This window comes from Lycium ferocissimum, chromosome 8 (genome assembly GCF_029784015.1).
Source record: "Lycium ferocissimum isolate CSIRO_LF1 chromosome 8, AGI_CSIRO_Lferr_CH_V1, whole genome shotgun sequence".
NCBI lineage: Eukaryota > Viridiplantae > Streptophyta > Magnoliopsida > Solanales > Solanaceae > Lycium > Lycium ferocissimum.
In genome coordinates, this window is record NC_081349.1 from 35,507,845 (window position 1) to 35,530,028 (window position 22,184).

The window sequence follows — 22,184 nt, forward strand, 5'->3', positions numbered from 1 at the left end:
CTAAGGGTGTAAAACAAAGTTATTTGAGCTTAAATGGAGAAACATGGTAAGTGAGAATTCCTATAGCTGACCTTATCTTCCTCATCTTGCGACGTTTAGTTTACTTATTCCTCTGGCCTGTGATAAAGATGATCCTGACTTTGCTTATGACTTGTGCAAGAAGCGTATTGATTTGAGACGAAATGTTTGTACTACAACAATGCAGCGGCTTATGATTTAACAAGTTTTCATTCTGTATGATTCAGCCATCAGTTATTGAAGTAGTAGAGAACTTGTGGAATTAGGGAATTAGATCCAATTGATTTTTCAAGCACTTTTAAAGTGGTCTTTGAAATTTTACAAAAGGATGAGAAACCAATCTCACTTGCTAACAAAGAGAACTACAGCATCGTGTATATCTTCAGATGGGGACTAAATGCAAGTCAAACAAAAAAGTTACATTAAGTTCCTCAATGATTTGCAGCTACACCATAATATCAATAAACTGAAAGCTTAGAGCTAAACCCAGGTATAAGATGCAAACTAGCAAGGAGTAGAGAACAAAGCAGTACCAATAGAGCCATAAGATAAATAACTTCGAAAAGATAGTTAAACAATGAAGTCTGCTCAAAATATTACTAAAAGCAAAAACTGAACCATGCAGTACATGTAGCATCTTTTAAAAACAGATAAGCTGAAATCTCAATCTCCAGCAAAATTTCACCTCAGATAAGTGTACACTCTAATACTTAATAGGTTCAATAACTGCAAGTTGAGGACCGAGCTTCTCCTCAGCAGCTTTCTCTGCCTTAACCCTGAGTTTGGCCAACTGCTTTCTCCTCTCGTATGCAACCTGGGCTCTCTCCTTTCTCTTGTTCTCGAGCTCCTGTAGTAATCATGTTTGCAAGAGAGAAGTAAGCAAACTATCCAAACAACACACTACTGACCACATAAACACAGAAAACAAAAACAAACAAAAAAATGAAATCCAAATTTCGATTAGGAATGCAACTATGTAAGCAGGGCACTAAGTGAAATCAGCAATGTGAGACCTATTACCAACTAAATTCACGATAACATGCAGACAAAAGATTCAAAATTCTGAAAATAATGGCTTTTTATATAGAAATAAAATGATACTACGATATTGTGAGACCTTTCTAAGGAAACAATCAATGGAACACAATTGCAGAGATAAAGAAAGGACTCAAAATCAATATATGCCCGCAACGGAACTAGAGCACCATTGTTACATAAGCTTGCTCTGTTCTCTCAAAGGCAATGTTCAAAAACAATTGGATAAATAATGGCTGCGCGATGAAATGAAATAGAAATGAGAAAGCAAGAAACTCACCTTGATAGTGTCATAATGGTTCCATCCAACCTCTGATGAAAGTTTACCCAAGAGACAATATTTGTGTCCTGCTTGGAGTCTCAAGACCCTGAATTAAAAAAGGGCAAACACGTCATTGCTAGCAACATTGATATTAAAATAAAGTAAGCACCTGAACAGACTTGCAACTTACTTGAGAGCATCAGGAATGACCATCCTCTTGATTTTGTCATATGGTGGTGGAACACCCTCATAAACCTTCAAGCGGGCAAGAGCAGCTGCTCCACGCTTAGTTTTGTGGGGAATCATCCTAAGAAAAAATAGTTACATCTGATCAGACACAGAAAGAGAAATTTGACACAAGCATCCAATAAATCAACCACCAATAGAATAGTATATGAACTTAAACCATAATCAGTGAATCCTTCCTACAAATTCAATAAACAACTTATAAAATATCTTCATTGACAAGCATACTCACATAAAATAGCCTGTATCAATATGTTTTATAGCATCTTACTTGTAGATTCACACAAACTCAAAATGGCCGTGAAGGGGATACCGGACACACTATACAAGTACGGGGTATTGCAAGCTAAAATCAGATACTTCTCTAATTTTATCCTTAAAAGTTCTATCTACCATGCACGCATCAAATCATAACACAGATAAATACTCAATACAAAAGAGTATAGCATACCGAATCACCATGCAAGTATGAAATATTTGCAAACTAAAATCAGATTTTATCTACAATTTCCATCTACAGGCAAGCGACCAAGCATAGTCAATACAAAAATATAGCATACCCAAGAAAAAAATTCCATTTTATCAGTCTTTCAACGAATCTCGAACTACCAGTATATTATGCCTTTCACTTTAAAATATCATTTAATTATTTCCCATGTTTTAGCATTTCATCTCTCCAGCTGAAAAAAAGTCTATAATGCCTAGTAAAGAAAACTGTTATCTTACTAACTGCTTCCCAAATTTTAAAAAATTTATTACATAAAGTAGGTAGACGTATCTAAGTACCAATAGTACCAGAAAATGACACAGATAAAACCCACATTAAATCTACAAACAACGAATATATATACACAATTACTACTTCAAGCAAATCATCAATTATAATTTAAAATAAAAAATATTAACAAACTAGCACACGGATGGTGCAGCAAAAGGATCTAAAGGCACATGAAGCATGTATACACATATATGTATACATTTATCTCAGTACTAGAGAATAAAAATAGGTACTACAGCATTGTATCTACTGAATATAAAAATCACAAAATAAATATACGTTCAACAAAACAAGTACTTATTCAAATAAAATCATCAAATTGAAAAAAAAAAATCTTACCCACGGATGGTGCGCCAGAGGATCTTAGAAGGAGCACGAAAATGAATAGGACCATGAGAAGGTTTAGTATTCATTCTTTTCCTAAGGAACCTAAGGTACTTCATTTTCTGTCTCACAAGTCCACCAGACAGACAAATCTCTTCACATCTCACAACAACAACTCTCTGTCCATTCAACAACTCCTTAGCTAAAATGGAAGAAAGTCTTCCAAGCATATGGTGACGTGCATCCACCACTATTCTCCTTGCAGAGATGCCTGAACCGGACACCATTTTTGTTTTTCTTAAGGTTGTTTTTTGGCTTACCTGTGTGAAGGAAAGAGGCTAGGTTTTTTGAGGATGTTGTGTGTTTAGGGTTTCGGTATATGAAAGGGAGCTGATGGGCTAATAGCAAGTGTTTTGGGCTTTTCTTACTTGGGTTGGGTAGAGTCTTATAAAGGGTGGGACAATTTGCAGGATTGGGGTTCGCTGGGGGCGGTCTTTCATTTTTGTCCCTCAAAATGGTGGTCTTAAACTTTTGTCCTTGAGGCAGAATTTGCTGCCTTGCGATTTTTTTTTTTTTTTTTTTTTACCGAGATGGAATTCGAACCCACAACTTCGGGGTATTAGGTGAAGGGAAAAACTTAAAGACCACCAATTTGAAGGCCAAAAATTAAAGACCATCCCAAATGAAGGACAATCCGCGCAAAAAAAATGTAAAGGGTGAAGTGCAGAGATAGTGACTTTCAAGTTTTAGCCCTGCTTTTTTAAGTAAACTTTAATATAAGTATTTAAAATTTAGTCATTTTCTGTAAGTAAATAAAAGGGAATCTTTCATAAATAGGGAGATTAGTGTATTTTTTCGCAAAGCAATAGCAACATTATTCTGTCTTTTTTTGCAAAAAATAGCTACTTGCAACCACCTTTTTATTTCAAAGCAAGTCACTCACTCTTCCAGCTGCAAAAAGCCAAAGAGTAATAGTACTTGTCCTATTATTTACCAGAAAGACAAGAGCCTCTATGTTGTCAGGCTTCAAAAATGGTTATGGAGGGGAGCTGATGGGCTAATGGTGATGGAAAGTGATTTGGGCTGTTTTTTAGGCTTGGGTTCAGTAGAGGTTAATTAACGGATAAAGTGCAAAAAAAAAAAAATATATGTACATGGTAAGAGAGGATTATATTTACGAATATGACATTTTCATGAGGATGTGGATCTGCAAAAACAAAAAATATATCAATGGACGATGTTACAAGAATCTATACGAATTAGGTAAATTAAAAAGAAGCAAATAAAACACATTAAATAATGTAAGAAATCATTTCTGTTTATTTTATCCATAAGTTGTAAAAATATAATATTATATTCAAAATGGTTAGAGATATAGTTCCCTTATTTTCTCCAGGGTGGGACAATTTTTGCTTCCTTATTTCAAATCCAACTTTTCTCTCCCAATTCAAAATTAAGAGAGATATTGTTACCTAATTTTACTCCAACTTTACTCAAAAGTGCAGAGATAGTTATAATGGGTAATTTTTATGTAAATAGTTCATACATAAAAAAACATATATGTATAATTTTCGTATTCAATATGTATAACCTTTTATAGATTCTTATAATTTTTATATATGAAATATGTATATAAATTGTATGTGTATTTTGATTATTATAAAATACATATAAATAGTATAAAATCTAATCAAAGTATGTATAAATTTTAGAGAAAAATATGTATAATAAACTTGTAATTGAGACAAACCGATTCTTATTTCATACAAAGTTCATACACCGGAAAATAAATATATATATTGATTTTTGTATGCATAAATTTCTTATAATTTTTGTATGAAAATGTATAAAATTAGTTATATTATATTTAAACGTATAAAATCTAAATGTATAAAAGTATAATAAACTCGATGTAAATTCCATACAAAGTTCCTCTTGGGTTGCTTTTAACATTTTCTCTGCAAAATAAGAGTCTAACGGCTAAACATGTATGTATATTGTGATTATGATAAAGGTATAAAATCTAATCAAAGACAAAGAAAAATAATATACGTTTCGTCTCGATACTACTAAATTCCATCATTCTACCAGCTCGATTTTCAACATTTTTAAGACAAAACTCGTTGTATTCGAATTTACAATTAATATATGTAAAAACAAATTTAAAGAAGAGATTTTAATTGAGCCACCTAATCCCTTATTAGTGACGGTTTTTCCGATAACGGTGCAAAGTTATTTTGTTGTTAAAAAGAATTCCAGAGGTTTGAGTGTAACGTGGGAGCCCCAATTTCCATTTTCAAATTAGTGAATTTACAATTTGTCATTTAATTGCCTATAAAAAAAACATTTATAATAGACGCCACAGAACACCCTTAAAAGTGTCGCTTATGGAATAGGAATGGACTAGGAAAACACACAATGATCATATATGCGTGGACGACCGCGGGTGTTTGTCGATGGGTTATAAAATATCTAATACATTTTCAATTTATTAGTTTTCAACATTTTTAAAATTCTGAAAACTTATATTATGAGAAACACGTGCAATGATTTTTATATACCCAAAAATGATAGTCGACTAGTGTAATCAAAAATAGTAATATTGGGAGACTATGAAAAGAGAGAGAAATATTTTTAAAAGTAAGTATCAATTAAGTCCACCATTTTCTTCCTTCAAAAAAAACCTAAAATCGCGGGTATCCCATTAAGCTTTCAAATCTATTCTTTGTAATTTTGTTGGTATGTTTTGTAAATAAGGAAAAGTTATATTTTGTAATATAGAGTCTTAAATAATAAAAAGATAAACCACTTTAACTAGGAAAAGTAATGTGGGATGGTCTTTACTTTTTTGGTTTAATTTGTTAGTGTTATGATTATGATGTGAAAATGTTGTGTAGTACTAATACTCAAAGGATCAACTAAACGGGTATCAAGGTTCTGGTCGGACAAATAAATCAATAGAATTTGTTTCAAGCCTGAGAGGGATAAAAGTTCAAAAGACTAGGAACAAAATAGGTTTTCCTCAAGCATTTAAAAAAGTGCATTAAATTGATAATTTACAACAAATGGCGATGCGGTGACAAAATTAGGCCATAAAAGTATGCAAGTCTTAATAAGCTGCTTGCTTTATTCCAATCCCAAATATTCCTAATTTTGGACAAGTTATAAGAGTTAACGGCTAAACATGTGAAGACTTATTCGAGGCTCCAAAGACGAGAAAAAAAAATAATTTTATGCCTTTTACTTTTCAACCTGATCGGTGTAAACAAAAAAAGAAAGAGAATCCTAATAGTTAGTAGAGGCATTGTACCAGCAATGTCAAAGCAAACAAACCATTGTACCAAAAAATATTTACAGAGAACACCGCAACCCAATGGACTATTGACGAAATCCGGTATAAAAAAGTTATGTATTTATTCTTGAGCATTACGATATATGATTCATTTGGTATCTAAAATAAATAATTCGTTTCTAAGTTTATTATATTGAAATTGAAAATATAGCATTAAAAAACATATAGACCACAAAATAGGAGTTAAAAGTGCAAATGATAATTTAACTAAGGCGGTGACAAAATTAGGCCATAAAAAGAGACTTATGATACGTGTATAGGATGTACTAACTTTAGAGACTACAGTAGTAATCAAAAGCTCCTCCTTCGCTACTTTCGTTAATTTGGCACATAAACAAAGTTATTTACGCAATGGTTTGGATTAAAATATGATTCGTTCTAAGTTTATTGCTGATTAAAATTTTAACATTAAAAAACATATAGTATCACTTATATACTCGTTCATAAATCTCTATCATATCCATCATCTATACTCTCATAAATCTCTATCATATCAGGTCTATCTCTCAAAAACCAGCCTTAACATAATACAAAGCTATATCTAAATGAATTAGGAATGTCTTATCTCTTTGATGTTCAAGTTCTTGAATTTGGATTCTAGGATTTTCTATGTTCAATATGGAGTCCCAAGCGATAATCTATGGATTCCTAAGGTTTAATTGTGTTAATAAGGGTATTGGGGAGTTGTAATCAACTTGAAACCATCATTAAAACTTACCTTGAAGGGTTCTGGATGCTTGGGACAAGTACTATCTCTTTCTAGTTCGTTTTTCTCACTTGGAGAAGTTGGGAAATAAACCATTTTTTTGCGCGGATTGCCCTTCATTTGGGGTGGTCTTTAATTTTTGCCCTTCAAATTGGTGGTCTTTAAGTTTTGGCCTTCGCCTAATACCCCGAGGTTGTGGGTTCGAACCCCAGCTCAGTAAAAAAAAATAAAAAAAAATCGCAAGGCAGAATTTTGCAAAATTCTACCCATGCAAATTTTGCCTTGCAAATCCAAACTCTACCTTGAGATTTTTTTAAAAATTTTTGACTGAGCGGGAGTTTGAACCCGAAACCAAGGGATTTTTAGCGAAGGGCAAAAGTTAAAGACCACCAATTTGAGGGGCAAAAATTAAAGACCACCCCCAGCAAAGGACAATCCTGCAAATTGCCCAAAATAAACCCCGACCTTAAATACTTAAAAAAAAAATAATACGAAACCTGAAGAATACCGATTCGTGCGCCACCTGTGCATCTCATGGGTGCCCACAAGGCAAAAGAAAGTTCAGAGAGGGTGCTGGCATGCGCCACCTGCGCGACGCAGGGGTGCTGCGTACTAGATTTAGTAAAATGGGCATAACTTTTGTACAGAGCTCCGGTTGGCCTGGTCCATAGATTGATGGAAAGGTATTTCAAAGGGCTACAACTTTCATATCTTAGGTTTTCTCAAATTCTCAATGAATTGTCACATAAATAGGCTAGAAGGCATACCTACCGTAAACTTTGTCGATTCTATAAAATCTTATGCACCTCACTATTCATCTTGATTTGAAACAACTATTTCGACCCAAACACATCCCGATAGGACTTCATATGACTAAAATGTCACATTAATTACTCATTTGACACATTCACACCTAACCCGAATTTACGGAGTGTTACAGGTTAATTTGGGCTAACCCAAATCAATCCACTATCAAAATTATTCTTGCCCAAACCCATCAAAACTTGGGAGGGTTGAGCGGGATAGTGTACCGATTATGTCCTATCTTGAATAGTTGTGTTCGACTCCTCCGAAACACAATTTAATTCTATCATAATACCTTATTTTCTTGATTTAAAAAAAAAAGAATTGTTCCATAAGACATAACCATTAAGGTAACTGGTGTGATGAATAAGATCTCTTCATTATCAATTAAAGATTTTGAATTTGAATTTTGAGAATAAAGAATTATTAAGAAGATTATAGTGGATAGATTTTTAGTAGTGGATCAATGGTTTTATTTTTGTTTAGAAAATATTAAAGTTTGCAGGGAAAAAAACTATAAAATCTTTGTAATAAAACAGAGAAAGATATTTTTTTTAATAGTAGAAATATTTTAGAACTTAATTTAAAGTACTCAAATCTTCATATTAGTAAATAAAGTTTCTTTCTCAATTTACTCGTGGCCCAATAGTCCAAATTGGATCAGCCTTGTTTAACATTTCTTGCCCGTACTTCCTGATACTCTGCTAGAAACACATGTTTTATTTATATTTTGCCTCGTATTTAGATTGCTTATTTGAGTTTAAGCTTGACTTCGTTCACCTTATGTTTAATATGTGTGTTTTATTACGTCGGAGATGATTTTGTGCAAAAGAGATAAAACGGATGAATAAGGGCTTCTAAGTCTGAGTAGAGTCCGATAAAGCATTTAGGATCGACTTCGGGGGTCGAGTACCAAACGTGCACCAAAAGAGTTAAAAAAATGAAAATCAGCCGGAAAAATACATTAGCACGTTGTGGTGTGGTAAGTGTTGGTTTAAATTCAAGGCTGGACCACACAGAAAATAACTCGCATTAATCCCTCTTGGTACGACGCACAAGATGCCTTGTCATACGTCATGTTGGGGCGTTATCGGGATTGACTGAAGAAGAATTAAGAGCCCGTTTTTGGATTGGCTTTATACGTTCAGCAAAATTTTTTTTTTTGAGTGTTTGGTGGTAATTAAAGTTATTTGTGCATAAAATAAGTTAAAAAAATAATTAGCGCTGTTATTTAGTTTATCTAAAGCAACTTATTAGTGAAAACAACTTATAATCAAAAAAAAAAATAAGTTAGCTACCCCAACTTATTTTTTGCCTTATAAGTTAGAAACAATTTATAAAGTTTTTATTTTGACACCAAGCTCATCCAAAGATTTCTAAGTCTCCAAATATAATAGGTGAGTGTTGGGGCCCAACAATTAAATTGTGATTTGATTTTATCCATCTTGTGTCTCTACAGTCTGAGTTATATAATTGACACTAACAAATAGCAATAAATACCTAATATTATATCTATGATTTTAGAAACACATAAATGAAGGTAGTTTTATCGTTATTAACACCAAATGAGCACAAAAGAACATGGATTGTACATATGTAAGAAATAACTCCAAGACCTATAATTTGAAAAGTGAAAATTAACTTACCATCAATCATATTTTGCCATATTTTGCGGAAAATATCAAATACGTTGAATCATCTTAATAAATATGTTATGCGTTCAGTGAAGAAGTTTGTCTTGCCAGTTTGAAGCTCGTGCTCATAGTCAAGAGCTATAGAAACAAGCTATTCCTTACAAACAACAACACAATCAAAAGTTGCTCTGAATAACTTTTATGCTAGTACAATCTCCCTATTGTTGAATTCTAATAAACGTGAATGAAAGCGATGACTTGGTCCTCTTTCCTCCTCTTCTCCTCCTCCTCCTCTTCCTCCTCCTCCTCCTCCTTCTTTATAGGAGGTTTAAAGAGTGTGAACCTCCTTGTGCCAACATACATCCAATGGCATAAAGCGTGTTTGGATTAGCTGGAAAAAAATGGCTTTTAAGTACGAGTTTTAAAGTACTTTTTAAGTCTTTTTTTTGAAACTTATTTTATAAATAAGCAGTTACGTGTTTAGATAAAAGTCTTTGAAAAATCGAAAAATAAATTGTTGATGTGTTTGGTACACAAGTGTTGTTAAGCACTTTTTTTTTTTTGTCAAAATGATTGAAATGCCCTTAAAGCTGTTAACACTATAAAGAAGCTGATTCCTATAAGATTTTTAATTCTACAATTGCTTCAAATAAGATTTTTAATTCTACAATTGATTTAAATTAAAATTAATTTATATTTTAATTTAGTGTCAATATAAACTGATTGTTTAATATATATATATATATATATATATATATATATATATATATATATATATATAAAATGAAACTTGGATAAAGCACGGGGAAAGGGAGGGATCTTATTGGGACTTTTCCAATTCACTTTCATTTAATTATAAAATGAAACTTTTCCAATTCACTTTCATAAATAATAGTGGCTACCTATCTTTGCTTTGAGGGATAGACTAAGCACATCCAGCAAACAAGTATCCCCTAAATAAGGCAAAACAAAAAAACTTTGCTACCTGTTGCAGTCATATTTAGCCCCAATGCAACTCCAAGTACTAGCATTTAGCAGCAGTATTAACTACTTTTGGCTTCATTTAACTAATGGATGCAAAGATAAAGGAAAAGAAGAGGAAAGAAGAGAAGAGAAAGAGCTGGCAGTGAAGACTAAGTAAGCGTTTGGACATGCGATTTCATCTCATGAGATGAAATCTCAAATCATCCAAAAAGAAATCATGATTTCGAAATTTTTAAATGTAAAAGTTGACTCATAAGTTTATGTTTTGTAAAAATAGATCCATAAGTTGGTAGATATATTTACTAATCATGTTTACCAACCATTTATATCAAATATTAAAATTAAAAGATCTACAAGCTAGTAGTATATTTATAATAAATTTACTCTTACCAACCATATGGGAGGATTATATTAAAGAGTAATTACACTACAACTCATGTTTAATTTTCTATTTTATTGAACTAAAGTTTCATCAATTGATGTTATAATTTTTAGAAAGGCCTTCTAGTAACGTATTAATTTTGTTATGAACTATGACTTGCTCATTTGGTAAGATTGTATAAAAATTGGGAAAGTTTTGATGGTTTTCACAACTTGTGGGGTTTTTATGTCTATAAGAAAAAATACAACTTAAGAAATCTAAACTGCATATCCAACATGATTTCATCTCACGATTTCATGATTTCAAATCATGTCCAAACGGCTCCTAAGAAAAGGGGAGAAGGATCAACACTTTAGGGCTTTTTGGTAGTGAGGATAATATTGAAATTACAAGAAAATATAAGAGATGAAAGAGTAAAATCATTGGTTAAACTAAAAAGACTTTTAAGCCAAAAAGTAAAAAGTTGGAGTTCCCTGAATTTTTACTTTTGGCTTATTTTAAGCAAATTTTAACTTATTTTAAGCATTTTTTAATTTTGTCAAACACTCAAAAAAGTTAAAAAGGGTTTATAAGCTGGATAAGCTAAACATCCTCTTAGAGTGATGTGCCACCATCAACAGCTTAGTCTCATTCAAGAGCTTAATGACGTTACTCTTACGCGCGTCATTGGTGCTTTTTCTCTCCTCTTATTCTCCGTTTGGGCCAATCTCCCTTGCTGAGATCTTCAGCAATTTAGGTATAATTTTTGTTTGAAGAATGCTACTGGAAAAAGCATAACCTTTTCAAAGAAGAAGGATGCCTACACAATCATCAAATTACATGATAATACCTATCATAAGTTACTGCTCATCAAGTCAGTTCAACAAATAAAGTTTCTATAAAGAGGACCACATATCCTGAAAGGAACTAGAGTGCCAGGGTTAAAGATTAACTGACACTGTAAACACTGCTTCAAGAGCATCAACATAAACCAGCCAACATTTCAAAAACAAATTGTTCACTGTAACCAAAAGAAACCATATTCAGCTTTCAGTCGTATTAGAAATTGAACACACAGATCTACAGAACTCAGAACAAATAAACTTCATGACATATGTATCAACAAAGAAACCTTTCAATCGACTAAGACTTCAATTGAAAATTGCACTATTCGAAGTGATTATAGTAATTTACCAAAAATAGGAGACGAAAGAAACATTTGGAAAGAATTACATTTGTTTTCTATGAAGGGACTCAAGGAGAATCACAAATTGTAGACATCAACTAAAAGAAAAGACACCCATACAAATATAGCCAGACAAACAAAAAAATCCCAGCAACAAAAGGGTGGGAGCTGATATTGTAGTCATAGTTTAAAATCAGACTTGAACTTGATGGTTTTTTTAATTGATAAGGGAGAGTTGAATTTAATGGTTTCCCATGATATCTGTCTGTTGATGTATAGTTAACTAAAGCAGCAACAACCAACAAGGAAGTAGAAGCAAAAACTCAGATATATGTGCTAACTGAAAACATTACAAGCTTTTGTTGAACTCTTTGAGCATAACATTTTACATATCCATCGTACAGTTGTGACTCGCAATATTTTTTTACGGATCAAGTTTTACCTATTCTTTCAATGTATAATGGTCTTTTCTCTTTATCAATCCCATGATTTCCACTTGGGGATAATCATCCATAATCTTAAACATAGCTGTATTTACTTTCCATCAAAATAAAAGAATTCCATTAGTAACTAAGTAAACAAAAGCTCACCAACAGATTAATGTTTCTATTAATGGCAGAGAAGGAAACTGCATGTAGTATTTTTTTTTTAAATTTTTTTTATAAAGATCATTGTCTAAATTGCCTATTAAAAGAGTTACGAAATAATGGTAAAAGAGCGAGCTAGCAGTACCTCATGAAACTGTGTGTTGGGTTAGCTATTACTTCCCAAAATCAAGATAACAAATTGATGCAACTATTGCACAAGTAAAGCATGCCATAAGCATTATTGTTCTCAAAATGCATCAATTTACAATGGGATCAATAATATATTGACTTCAAGAAGTTACCACTACGTATAGGTAATTCAAAAACCAAGCGACACACTGAGGCCTACCAAGTTCTTGACAGTTTCAGGAAAAATTAACTTATAATTTTTTAAAGAGATCATCGAAAAGGTCATTCAGATTGGTTCCATCAAAAATCTGTGACAGCTATAACATGGTCCATGGGATGGCAAGGAAATTGAACCAAGTATAAGAAATTACTCAAAACTCAATGTATTTTTTTTTTTTCAAGTAGAAAGGGACAATTAGATGCGGTAACTACTGGATTATTTAGACACATCACTACACCCACAAAAGCTGAGAGCTTAAATGACTAAATTATCCTCAGTTAAGAATTTATTGACAATAAACAAGCTAGCACGTCGAAACCTAAGCTTTTCTAAATAGTAAGATTAGTACATAATATGTTACTCAATTTATAATAAAATAATAAAAAATATGTTATTATATATACTAGTGCAATTAACCATAACACTGAAAATGATAAACAAACATGTCATTATAGTTACTATATAATATGTGTTACTTGATTGGTTATTTAGCACTTGTATATAAATGTCAATTCCCCTTAATAGTTTTCAAACAGGCCCTAAAAGAAAGAATATCTATTGAGACCACTCTCCGGGCCTTCAAATGGGGTGGTTTTTAATTTTTACCCTTCAAATTCGAACTTATGCCTAGCGCGGCATAAGTTCTTTAAAAGATCGGGGCATAACTTATAAATATTATGATGTAAAAATATAAATTTATATCTGTGAAAAAATTATTTGCACTGAGGGACAAAAATTAAAGACCAACCTCTGGTCTTTCCAGATAAGAAGTCCAGGAACTAGATCTAGTCTTTCCAAGCCCATATCCAGTTTGGTCCTAACTGGGCCTACCTCTGGTATCCTCCATCCGATGCTAACTAAGCTCACGTAGCCTTAACGGTATGTGAAGAACTAATATATACATATAAAAGTTATATTTCTGTTTTTTTTTTTCCAGGTCTGTTACAAAACATTAGTTGGTTTCAAATTATCATGAAAACAGAACAAATCAAATATAGATGTATCCGTTTTTCACATTAGTTTGAGTCAATCTTTTAGTTCACTTCTATTACGTACTCAGTTTATCGGGAACGCCCTTACACACAGTTTTAAACTAAGATGGCTGTAATCGAAGAGAATTGCACGATAACTATGTAACAATAACATACCTAAACATCAAGCAAAAGGCAAGTTATGTCGAATGATTTCGAGAACAGCAATGTTAATTCATATAGGAGGGAATGTCAGAGAATTGCACGAGAACCACGTAACAGGAACATACCTAAACATCAAGCAAAAGGCAAGTTATGTCGAATGATTTCAAGAACAACAACGTTAATACATATAGGAGGGAATGTCTGAGCTTTTACTGCTTAATATATCCACAAGATGGAATGTTATTAAAATGTTAATATTGTTATATCAGATACAATCATACAATATCAGACAAGATAATTAGGTACGGTTGCATCATCACTAGGTGTAAAAGCAAAATGTTCCATGAATGAATTGTGTTTTTACTTAGAGATTTGCTCATTTCGTAGATTCACTTTACTCTGCCAAAGTCAAGTAGAAAAAAGAAAATTCATTCCCGACAATCTCTTGGAAAAACTTAAAATATCTTCAGTACCAACTTTTTAAAAAAGATTTGAAAAAGAATAAGGCTAAGAGAGTTTACGATATTATTAGGGGGCCAATGGTTGTGAAAATAGAAACATCGTAAAAGCCAAAGTGATGCATGTGTTGTTAGGGGCAGGAACAGTTCTTGTCCAGTTGACCTTTGTAGATTCCTCAATTTTCAGTTTCTGAAATTGCCATGTTTCAGTAACCAACGGCAATTCTCAATAAAGGACCATTTAGTCAGGTTGACTTGTTGTTTTCTTATTAGGAAGCAACATAAGTATAATTTTATTTATATTTTCTTTCTTTTTGGGGGATAGAAGGGGAAGGGGCGGATTTATTACTTAAATTGTGGTGCATGCATATTATGAATCCAGGGTCTTTCCATCAAATTAAGTATTTATATCTATAGTTTTTAGAATTGAGCTAATATTATATGTTAGACTCATGTTTTAAAAGCTAAATAGTGCACGGGGGAGGGAGGTGGTTGGATATTGAATTAGTTTTGATTCGATATCCATCACTTCTATTAACGTAATCTAACAAGAAGAAAACTATATCGTTAGCTTTTTCTTTTCTTAAATAATAATTTCTAGTTGCTATTCATGCATCTAGATTTTAATTTAAAATAAAGTTAGCTTTTACAAATATAAACAAAACGTACAAAAAAACAAATCCCACCTGGCCACCCATGTGCAATTAATTCATTGAATGCATGCATGAAAGAAATGCAAACATGACCTGAGGAAAGACTTCATAAAATCCGTAAAGAAACAAAAGTTGAATTATTGACTATTACAAATTCTTTTCTTCTAAAATTATACTGCTAGGTTGAGCATATCTTGACTAATTCTAGAGTTTTTGTTACTGTTCATCAGTATATGTATCGAATAACCTTTTCCATCGATACTTAGACAAATGATAAAAAGAAATCACCTACCGATTTTGTCTTTATTAGGATTTGGCCTTAAAACTTACGGGCTCAGTCCACTCTATTGACCACTAAGTACATTTTGGCGGTGTTTATCCACTAAATATCTATAAAGGTTTGACTGTAAACTCAGATATCATATATATATATATTAAGTTAAAATTATTACATGAACATATCCACAATCTTTAAATTCTAAATCCGCATCTGACCTATCGTGCGCAAATTCTTGGGACAGGGAACCTACAAAGAGGCATGGTCATAGTATCACTATCTAATGGCAGCCTAATGCTCCCAAGATTTAGTCCTGAAAAGTCAAACCCCTCTCTGAAAACAAGGTACGGTTGTGGGGCACGTTGACCTTCCCTAACTCACATACATATAATTGCCAAAAACAACAATAACCCCCCAATTTCAATTAGTTATTAAACACGTAGTACCATAGGACTGTAGGAGATTATAATGTCGATCACCATAGCCAGCTGCCACTGAACCAGTCTTATTCTTCCTCCACAAAAGTCTATCAAACATGTATTCCCTACAGGCCTACACACATCTAGGTTGATATCGACTTTGGCATTGTAAATTTGGGGAGAAAGAAAAAATCTGGCGGTTCGTGCTTTGAGTGCATGTATCTCTCTTACACAACAAAGCAAAATTAAGATTTAAGATAACTTTAATTTGGTGATGATTGATGTTCAGTAAAGAAAATAAATTTTGAGTCTAAATCTAACCCAAAAACAAATTCATGAGGATAACGATTACTCAAATTTATATAAGGAGAATTATCGAAAGCAACTCATCCTGTTACCTAATGTGAGACATTGTGCTTAGGCCAAACATCTTAGACGCATACAACATAATATGAGAGCCTAACATATGGTTAAAAACAGGAATGAGTCCAACTTTGATACTCGTAAATGAATCACAGCCTAATTCAATCTCAAAAAAAAAAAAAAAAAAAAAAAAAAATAGCTGATGGGGTGAAGATCGCTCGCTATATATAGAAGACAACAACTTATTCTCTCGACCAAGGTGAGGTATTTTAACATGATCTAAGATATAAGGAGTGCGTGATTGACATCTACATAAGCTAGCATATTCTAAAAGAATTTTTTTAAGAGGTATAGTAAATGGACAGTGGCAATAGTCAGCGATCATTTAATTTACTCTGTACAAGAGGATGTGGTACTTGATTAAGAAAAGATCTTCGGCTCATGACTAAAATCTAAATAAAATTATTTGTAACATTAATTAGCTAAATCTTTCACGAAATATATCGAATTATCAAGAGCTGTGCTCACAAACATACAAATTTAGCATTCTTATATTTATGTTCTAATCTTTATCTAGTACTATGATATGCCTAGCTAGTGTGGTCACAAGAACATAACCTAGACAGAACAATGAAACATTAAATGGTCTTCCACTAGTTGACATCATATGGGGCTATTTCAGCATGAATGAAACTGAATATTTGCTGGATCGAGTTTGCTATATCATCGGCTGAGTACCTCGTTTCACCAGAAATCTGCAAAAATAAAAAAATATATGAGGCAAAATAAAATATTTATTTTATGTGTCTTATAGCTTGTTTGTCCAAGCTTATTTTTCTCCAAAAGTACTTCTTTTATTTTAAAAAAAAATGTGGTGTTTAATTGGTCAAGTTTTTGAGAGAAACTAAGTACTTTTGGAGAGTAGCAGAAACAGTTTTTCAGAAGCTAAAAAAAGTAGTTTTTCCCCAGAAAGCGCTTTTTTGAAAAACACTTTTGAGAAAAATACACTTAGAAGCACTTTTAAAGTGTTAATACAGAAATGAAAATTCGTTTTGTAAACAGACTAAATCGAAAAGTAAGACACATAAATCGAGGGAGTGTTAATTATAAGTACCTTGACATTGAATGAATAGAGAACAGTTTGTTCAATGGTAGTAATATTTGTATGAAGAATACTAAGTTGCATATCTTCTAATGCAGCAATTGCCTTGATGAGTTGTCCTGGTCTTCTTCTTGATAGAATCTTGATCATTGCATCAAACCCTAAAAGCTTCACTTCAACATCAGCCAGACAAGACTTACTCTCAGCTGTTTCTTCTTGAATTCCAGCTTCAATATACTCATTTGGAAGTGGAAATAATAATGGTGGCTGATGAGGATTACTAGGGTTTTGAATGGCCATTGATGGTGTTGTTGATGAATCTCCTAATTGTTTTGGGCCATCTCCATAGAGTCTCCTCCTTTTTTGTGACTCAAGGCATTGTAAAAGTTGCTCCAATTCTCTAACAAATTCAATTGCTCCACCAATAATAGATGCTTGATCTCCCTACAACATTGTCAAATAAGTCAATTTTGAAGACATATATACATCATATAGACATGGTACATATAATTAAATAAATAGCAGTGTGTTATCGCTAACAGCTTAAGTTTTTAGATGAGATAATCATACACTTCAATGCATCATTAAATAAACAGATTAGAAGTGTACGCTTAGTCTAAATATTTAAGTTCTTAAATGAGATGACCACACACTTTAATTTTTCATGGTATAAGGGCAAGGTCCTGAGTTCGAGCCTATAACCGCCACCCAATACTTAATAGAACTTATATGTGCTCGACCCATGAAAAAGGAATCAGATCCTCTACGTAAAAGACCGTGATGCAACTGTACATCGTTAAGTAAATATTCCCTAGCGATTTTCGTTTTACGATAAGATAGTCGCACAGTTCAACTCTCCACATAAATAAACCAAATTTAAATTCAGGAGTTTCATACCCTTTGAACGTAGGAGCCTGGCATGAGAGACCTCAAGACACGAAGATGTTCATTCATTTGCTTCCTTCTATTCCTTTCCACAGCAATATGTGTCATTCTTTGGCTCTCAACTTCCTCATTTGTCTTGATTCTAGGCCTTTTTCTCTTATTGCTCTTGCCTTCATTCCCTGGGATTTTGTCAAGAATATTTTCACCTTTTTCATTTCCACCTTCTTCTTCTATTAATTTAAATTTCTCTTCTTTTTGTGGTACCATTAAGGCTTCTTGATCGTCATCATGCACCGTCTTTTCGTTCAGAACGGGGAACTTAAGGAAGTAAACAGGATCAATCCCGGCATCTTCCTCTGATACCTTGGTTTGATTCAAGCCCAATTTGGGACCAAAATCCGCGAATTGCATCACATCCGCGAAGCTCAACTTGTCTAGAGAAGAATTCGAGGGACAAAACCCTAAAGAACTCTGATGTTGTTGTTGTTGTTGTGTAGAATGAGAATTGAACATATAATCAACCATTTGATTATTAGTATTTGATCCTCCACATGACGTTTCACCAATTACCATTTGAAAAGACGTAGGCAAGGAACTGGCCTGCAAAAATATTTCATGTTCAAAGTGAAACAACATAACTATATATTGACATGTCAAAGGCAAGAGATAGAAGCAATGGAAAATGAAAAAAGCAAACACTTATGAAAGTACACCTCTTTATACATGTGTGTTTGGATGTATAGTACCTGGCAATTTGCTTCTTTCTCCATTGTATTGTTATAGTTTTTTGTTTTTACCCTAAACCTTTGACTGTTCACAAATTCATGTAAACTCAAATCTTTGGTGAATTTCACTCCTTGGGTCCACCTCCTGAAACAGACCAAAATTCATTATCAAACTATCATGACAAGATTTTCAAGGAACAAAAATAAGATAGAGATATTGCAGAAACAATTACTAGGTATGTGAATGCAGGGTTTGAACTTTAACAATTCATGTTCCATCACAATTCAATTGATTTATTGGATTCTCTGTATATTATTTGTACTTAAACTACTAGAAAAATCAAACTTTCCAATGGACTTTCCACTGGAATTTTACTCGTGGCAATTGTTTTTGGCGGACCCTCCATCGAAAATCTTCTGATTTTAATTTCTAGTTAGTGAAACTTTTAGCACATACTATATAATATAGAGTCTGATTGAAAGTTACTTAGTTCGGATGAACTCGTAACTTATGTACTATATCCGCCTCTACAATTTACTAATACAACTGAAAATACTGAAATTATCGATAAGACTAACAACAAAAAGTCCATCTATAGAATCGACAGTTCAATTATCTGTTGAAAATCCATAGAAAAAAAAAAAAATTCCCCTCTTAAAAGATAACATCAATATGAAAATATAATTATAAGAAACTAATGAAATGAAAATAGATGTGCATAAGAAGATAGAAATTTAAGACCAACCTTATAATTTGGACAATATGAAGAGGATAAAAGAAGAGGTAAACTTCAGTGGGATTTGGTAGCTTGAACTAAAAATAAAAACAAAAAGGGGATATGAAAGATTTGTCTCAAATGATGGACCTGCAAGGTCTCCAGCTAGAAGTTGTCTTTGACTTTTGGAGGTGATTTTTGTTTGTATTTATATATATACATATGTCTCTCTCTATGTATATAAAATATTTATAAATACATGCATATAAAGATAAATTAAAATACATATATATCAGAGGAGCCTGTGGATTAATTTCCACCTCACAAATTTACTCATGACCAGTAGCTCTTCATTTTTCACCTCGCTCCACCTAAATATTAATGTGAATCACAGGCAGAACAACTTTATCACCTCTTTACATGAGGTTTTAATAAATACTTAAGCTCTGATATGTGATTTTTTTATGATTCAAAGAGATTGAAAATTTTCAAAGTTTGAATCTATCTTTGGAAGGTAGGTCTTAATAAAATTCATGCACGTGAACACTTTAGCAGCCTAGAAGTTGTCAATTGAAAATTAATGTGTGCGTTACCCAATTGTTTAAAAAGTGCCACTAGAATTGCCTCGTTACGGAGTCGGTGAGACCAAAAAAAAAAAAAACTTATTCACATAGGTGTTTGCTAATGTTTAACAAATGCAAAACATGTATTTCATATATTACTCGTAGTTTTTATCTATTAATCATGATTATGTGATATGTATACTAATTTTAATTTATGACTCTTAAGGTCAACAAATTTTATTTAAATATCAAGTGCGAGTAAGTATTTTTCACGAGGGTTCCATATATAAGAAGTAAAAGTCTCACGTGATAACGTCTCATTAAATGGATAATTTGCCCCTGGCCCACTTTAGTTCTTGTGCTGTGTTTTTTTTGGATTGGGCTCTCTTTTTTTCTCTAATGCACTCTCAAAGAATTAATGACTAGATTTAATTGACTAAAACAAGACCTAACCATAGTTCATATAATTAATAACTTATCCATAAATATATTAAAATATTTTCTCTCTCTTCCTATTTTAATATTCCATCTTTTTTTCGATCATGAAAACTCTTTAATGGTGATATTTTCCATAATATAGACAACTTTTTCAGAAATATACAATTATCAATTGAATAATGGGGTCTATATTATGTGAATTAGTAAGCATCACAATTGAAAAAATGAAAAATATCACCAACTGAATAATGGGTCTATTGGGAAAAAAAAAATTAAGTGGCAAAAGATAATCGGGTAAATAGAAAAGATATAGGAAAAGTAAAATATAAAATATTCTAATATATTAATGGATAAGTTATTAATTATATGAACTATGGTTAGGGCCTTGTTTTAGTCAATTAAATCTTAGTCATTAATTCTAACACATGCCATGTGTCTCTAATCTAAGGTAGAACTTGGAGAAAATGGAGAGAAGGGAAATGGAGAGGAGCCCAATCCATTTTTTTTCTTAATGCACTCTCAAAATAGCACTGTTTTGTATACTTAGGCATAATTATTAACAGGGGCGGATCTACTAAGGGCCTAGGGAGTGCCACGCCACCCGCAAGCTTTGGCAAAAATGTTATGTATATATCCTGTATATATCCAAGTGAAAGTCTATGATTAGTTAAATTGGCACCCTGATTAATAAACTATGCGCAGGGGCGGATGCAGCCATTGCCCAGGGTGTTCACCCGAACACCCTGGGCAAAAAATTACAGTGTATATTTAGAGTAAATTTTCTGTGTTTATGTACATATATTAACTTTTGAACACCCTGAACAAATACAAAAGACTAGCTCAAGTGATTCAGTTGTTTTTTCCGAGCACCCTAAATGAAAATCCTAGATCCGCCACTGACTATGCGAGAGTGTCAGTGGCAAGGAGCAAGAGTTGCCACCCAGGAGATGAGGGTTCGAAACCAACTCAAGACGAGCTTATTAATTTTTTGGCTTGCTGCTTCAATATATTTTACATCTACGTATAAACTTAATCTTAATGAATGAGATTGTGTAACTACCGAGTAAGGGGTATAATTGATGTCTTTTAGTATAGAAAATTATTTTATCTCCCACATTTTTATTAGCCTACCTCTGTAATTTAAAGTTATATGAAGATCACATACTAATTTTATATACTTCTTGATTTGCGAAAAGTTCCTACGGGTTGGAATTTAAATTATGAGTAGAAGAAATTATTGGTTTTAAAAATCGATTCATTTCAAAGAAGCTTAAGATGGTAAGAGTCAGCTGCCCCATTTGAACCATAATATGATATATTTTTGTTTTATTTTATAATTGTTTATATTGCAAAATAAAAGAAGTTAAGTAATCAAAGGGTTGGGTGAGAGTAGAGAAGATAATTATTTGAAATTTTAAATAGTTTCATTTCGTTAAAATAAATTTATATATGAATGTGAAAGATATGAAATAAAAGTAATGCTATTAATAGTTGCAAAAATTTGTGGAACTTGGGATTTTTCTTATCAATGTCAGTGAATGTGTTTCTAAAATTATCTCATTAACTATGACCAAGATGTTTATTAAATTAATTTAATCTAAATCCTTAAAATCCAAAACAAGATAAGTAATCAATCATCTAAGTATACACTTGAGGAAATGAAGAAAATATGTAATGAAGAGAAACCAGATGAGTGGTAAGCTTTTTATCTCTTTCCTTTTCTTTTATTTTCCTTAGTTCCTCCTCTTAATTTGCTTTTAGTTATTAGTATTAGTGACTATCTTTATTTATTAATCTTGACCTTTTTTTTGCCCTTATCAGTA

General features: G+C 32.5%; 2 protein-coding genes across 3 annotated transcripts; both read right to left on the reverse strand.

The window, feature by feature from the left end:
* Positions 1-545: 545 nt before the first annotated feature.
* On the reverse strand, positions 546-3,021 carry LOC132068252 (large ribosomal subunit protein uL13w-like). The gene is made up of 4 exons (XM_059461782.1): positions 2,679-3,021; positions 1,506-1,622; positions 1,334-1,421; positions 546-865 (listed from the first exon to the last, which is right to left on the reverse strand). The coding sequence occupies exons 1-4, from the start codon at positions 2,948-2,950 to the stop codon at positions 722-724; spliced, it is 621 nt and encodes a 206-aa protein (XP_059317765.1). The 5' UTR covers positions 2,951-3,021; the 3' UTR covers positions 546-721.
* A 13,373-nt stretch (positions 3,022-16,394) lies between these two features.
* On the reverse strand, positions 16,395-19,561 carry LOC132068253 (transcription factor FAMA-like). 2 transcript variants are annotated; one of them, XM_059461783.1, is made up of 5 exons: positions 19,391-19,561; positions 18,666-18,789; positions 17,932-18,519; positions 17,047-17,478; positions 16,395-16,687 (listed from the first exon to the last, which is right to left on the reverse strand). In XM_059461783.1, the coding sequence occupies exons 2-5, from the start codon at positions 18,687-18,689 to the stop codon at positions 16,586-16,588; spliced, it is 1,146 nt and encodes a 381-aa protein (XP_059317766.1). In that variant the 5' UTR covers positions 18,690-18,789; positions 19,391-19,561; the 3' UTR covers positions 16,395-16,585. The 2 variants fall into 2 exon arrangements, with proteins under 2 accessions (XP_059317766.1, XP_059317767.1); XM_059461784.1 differs by having other exon boundaries at positions 19,511-19,534.
* Positions 19,562-22,184: the final 2,623 nt, after the last annotated feature.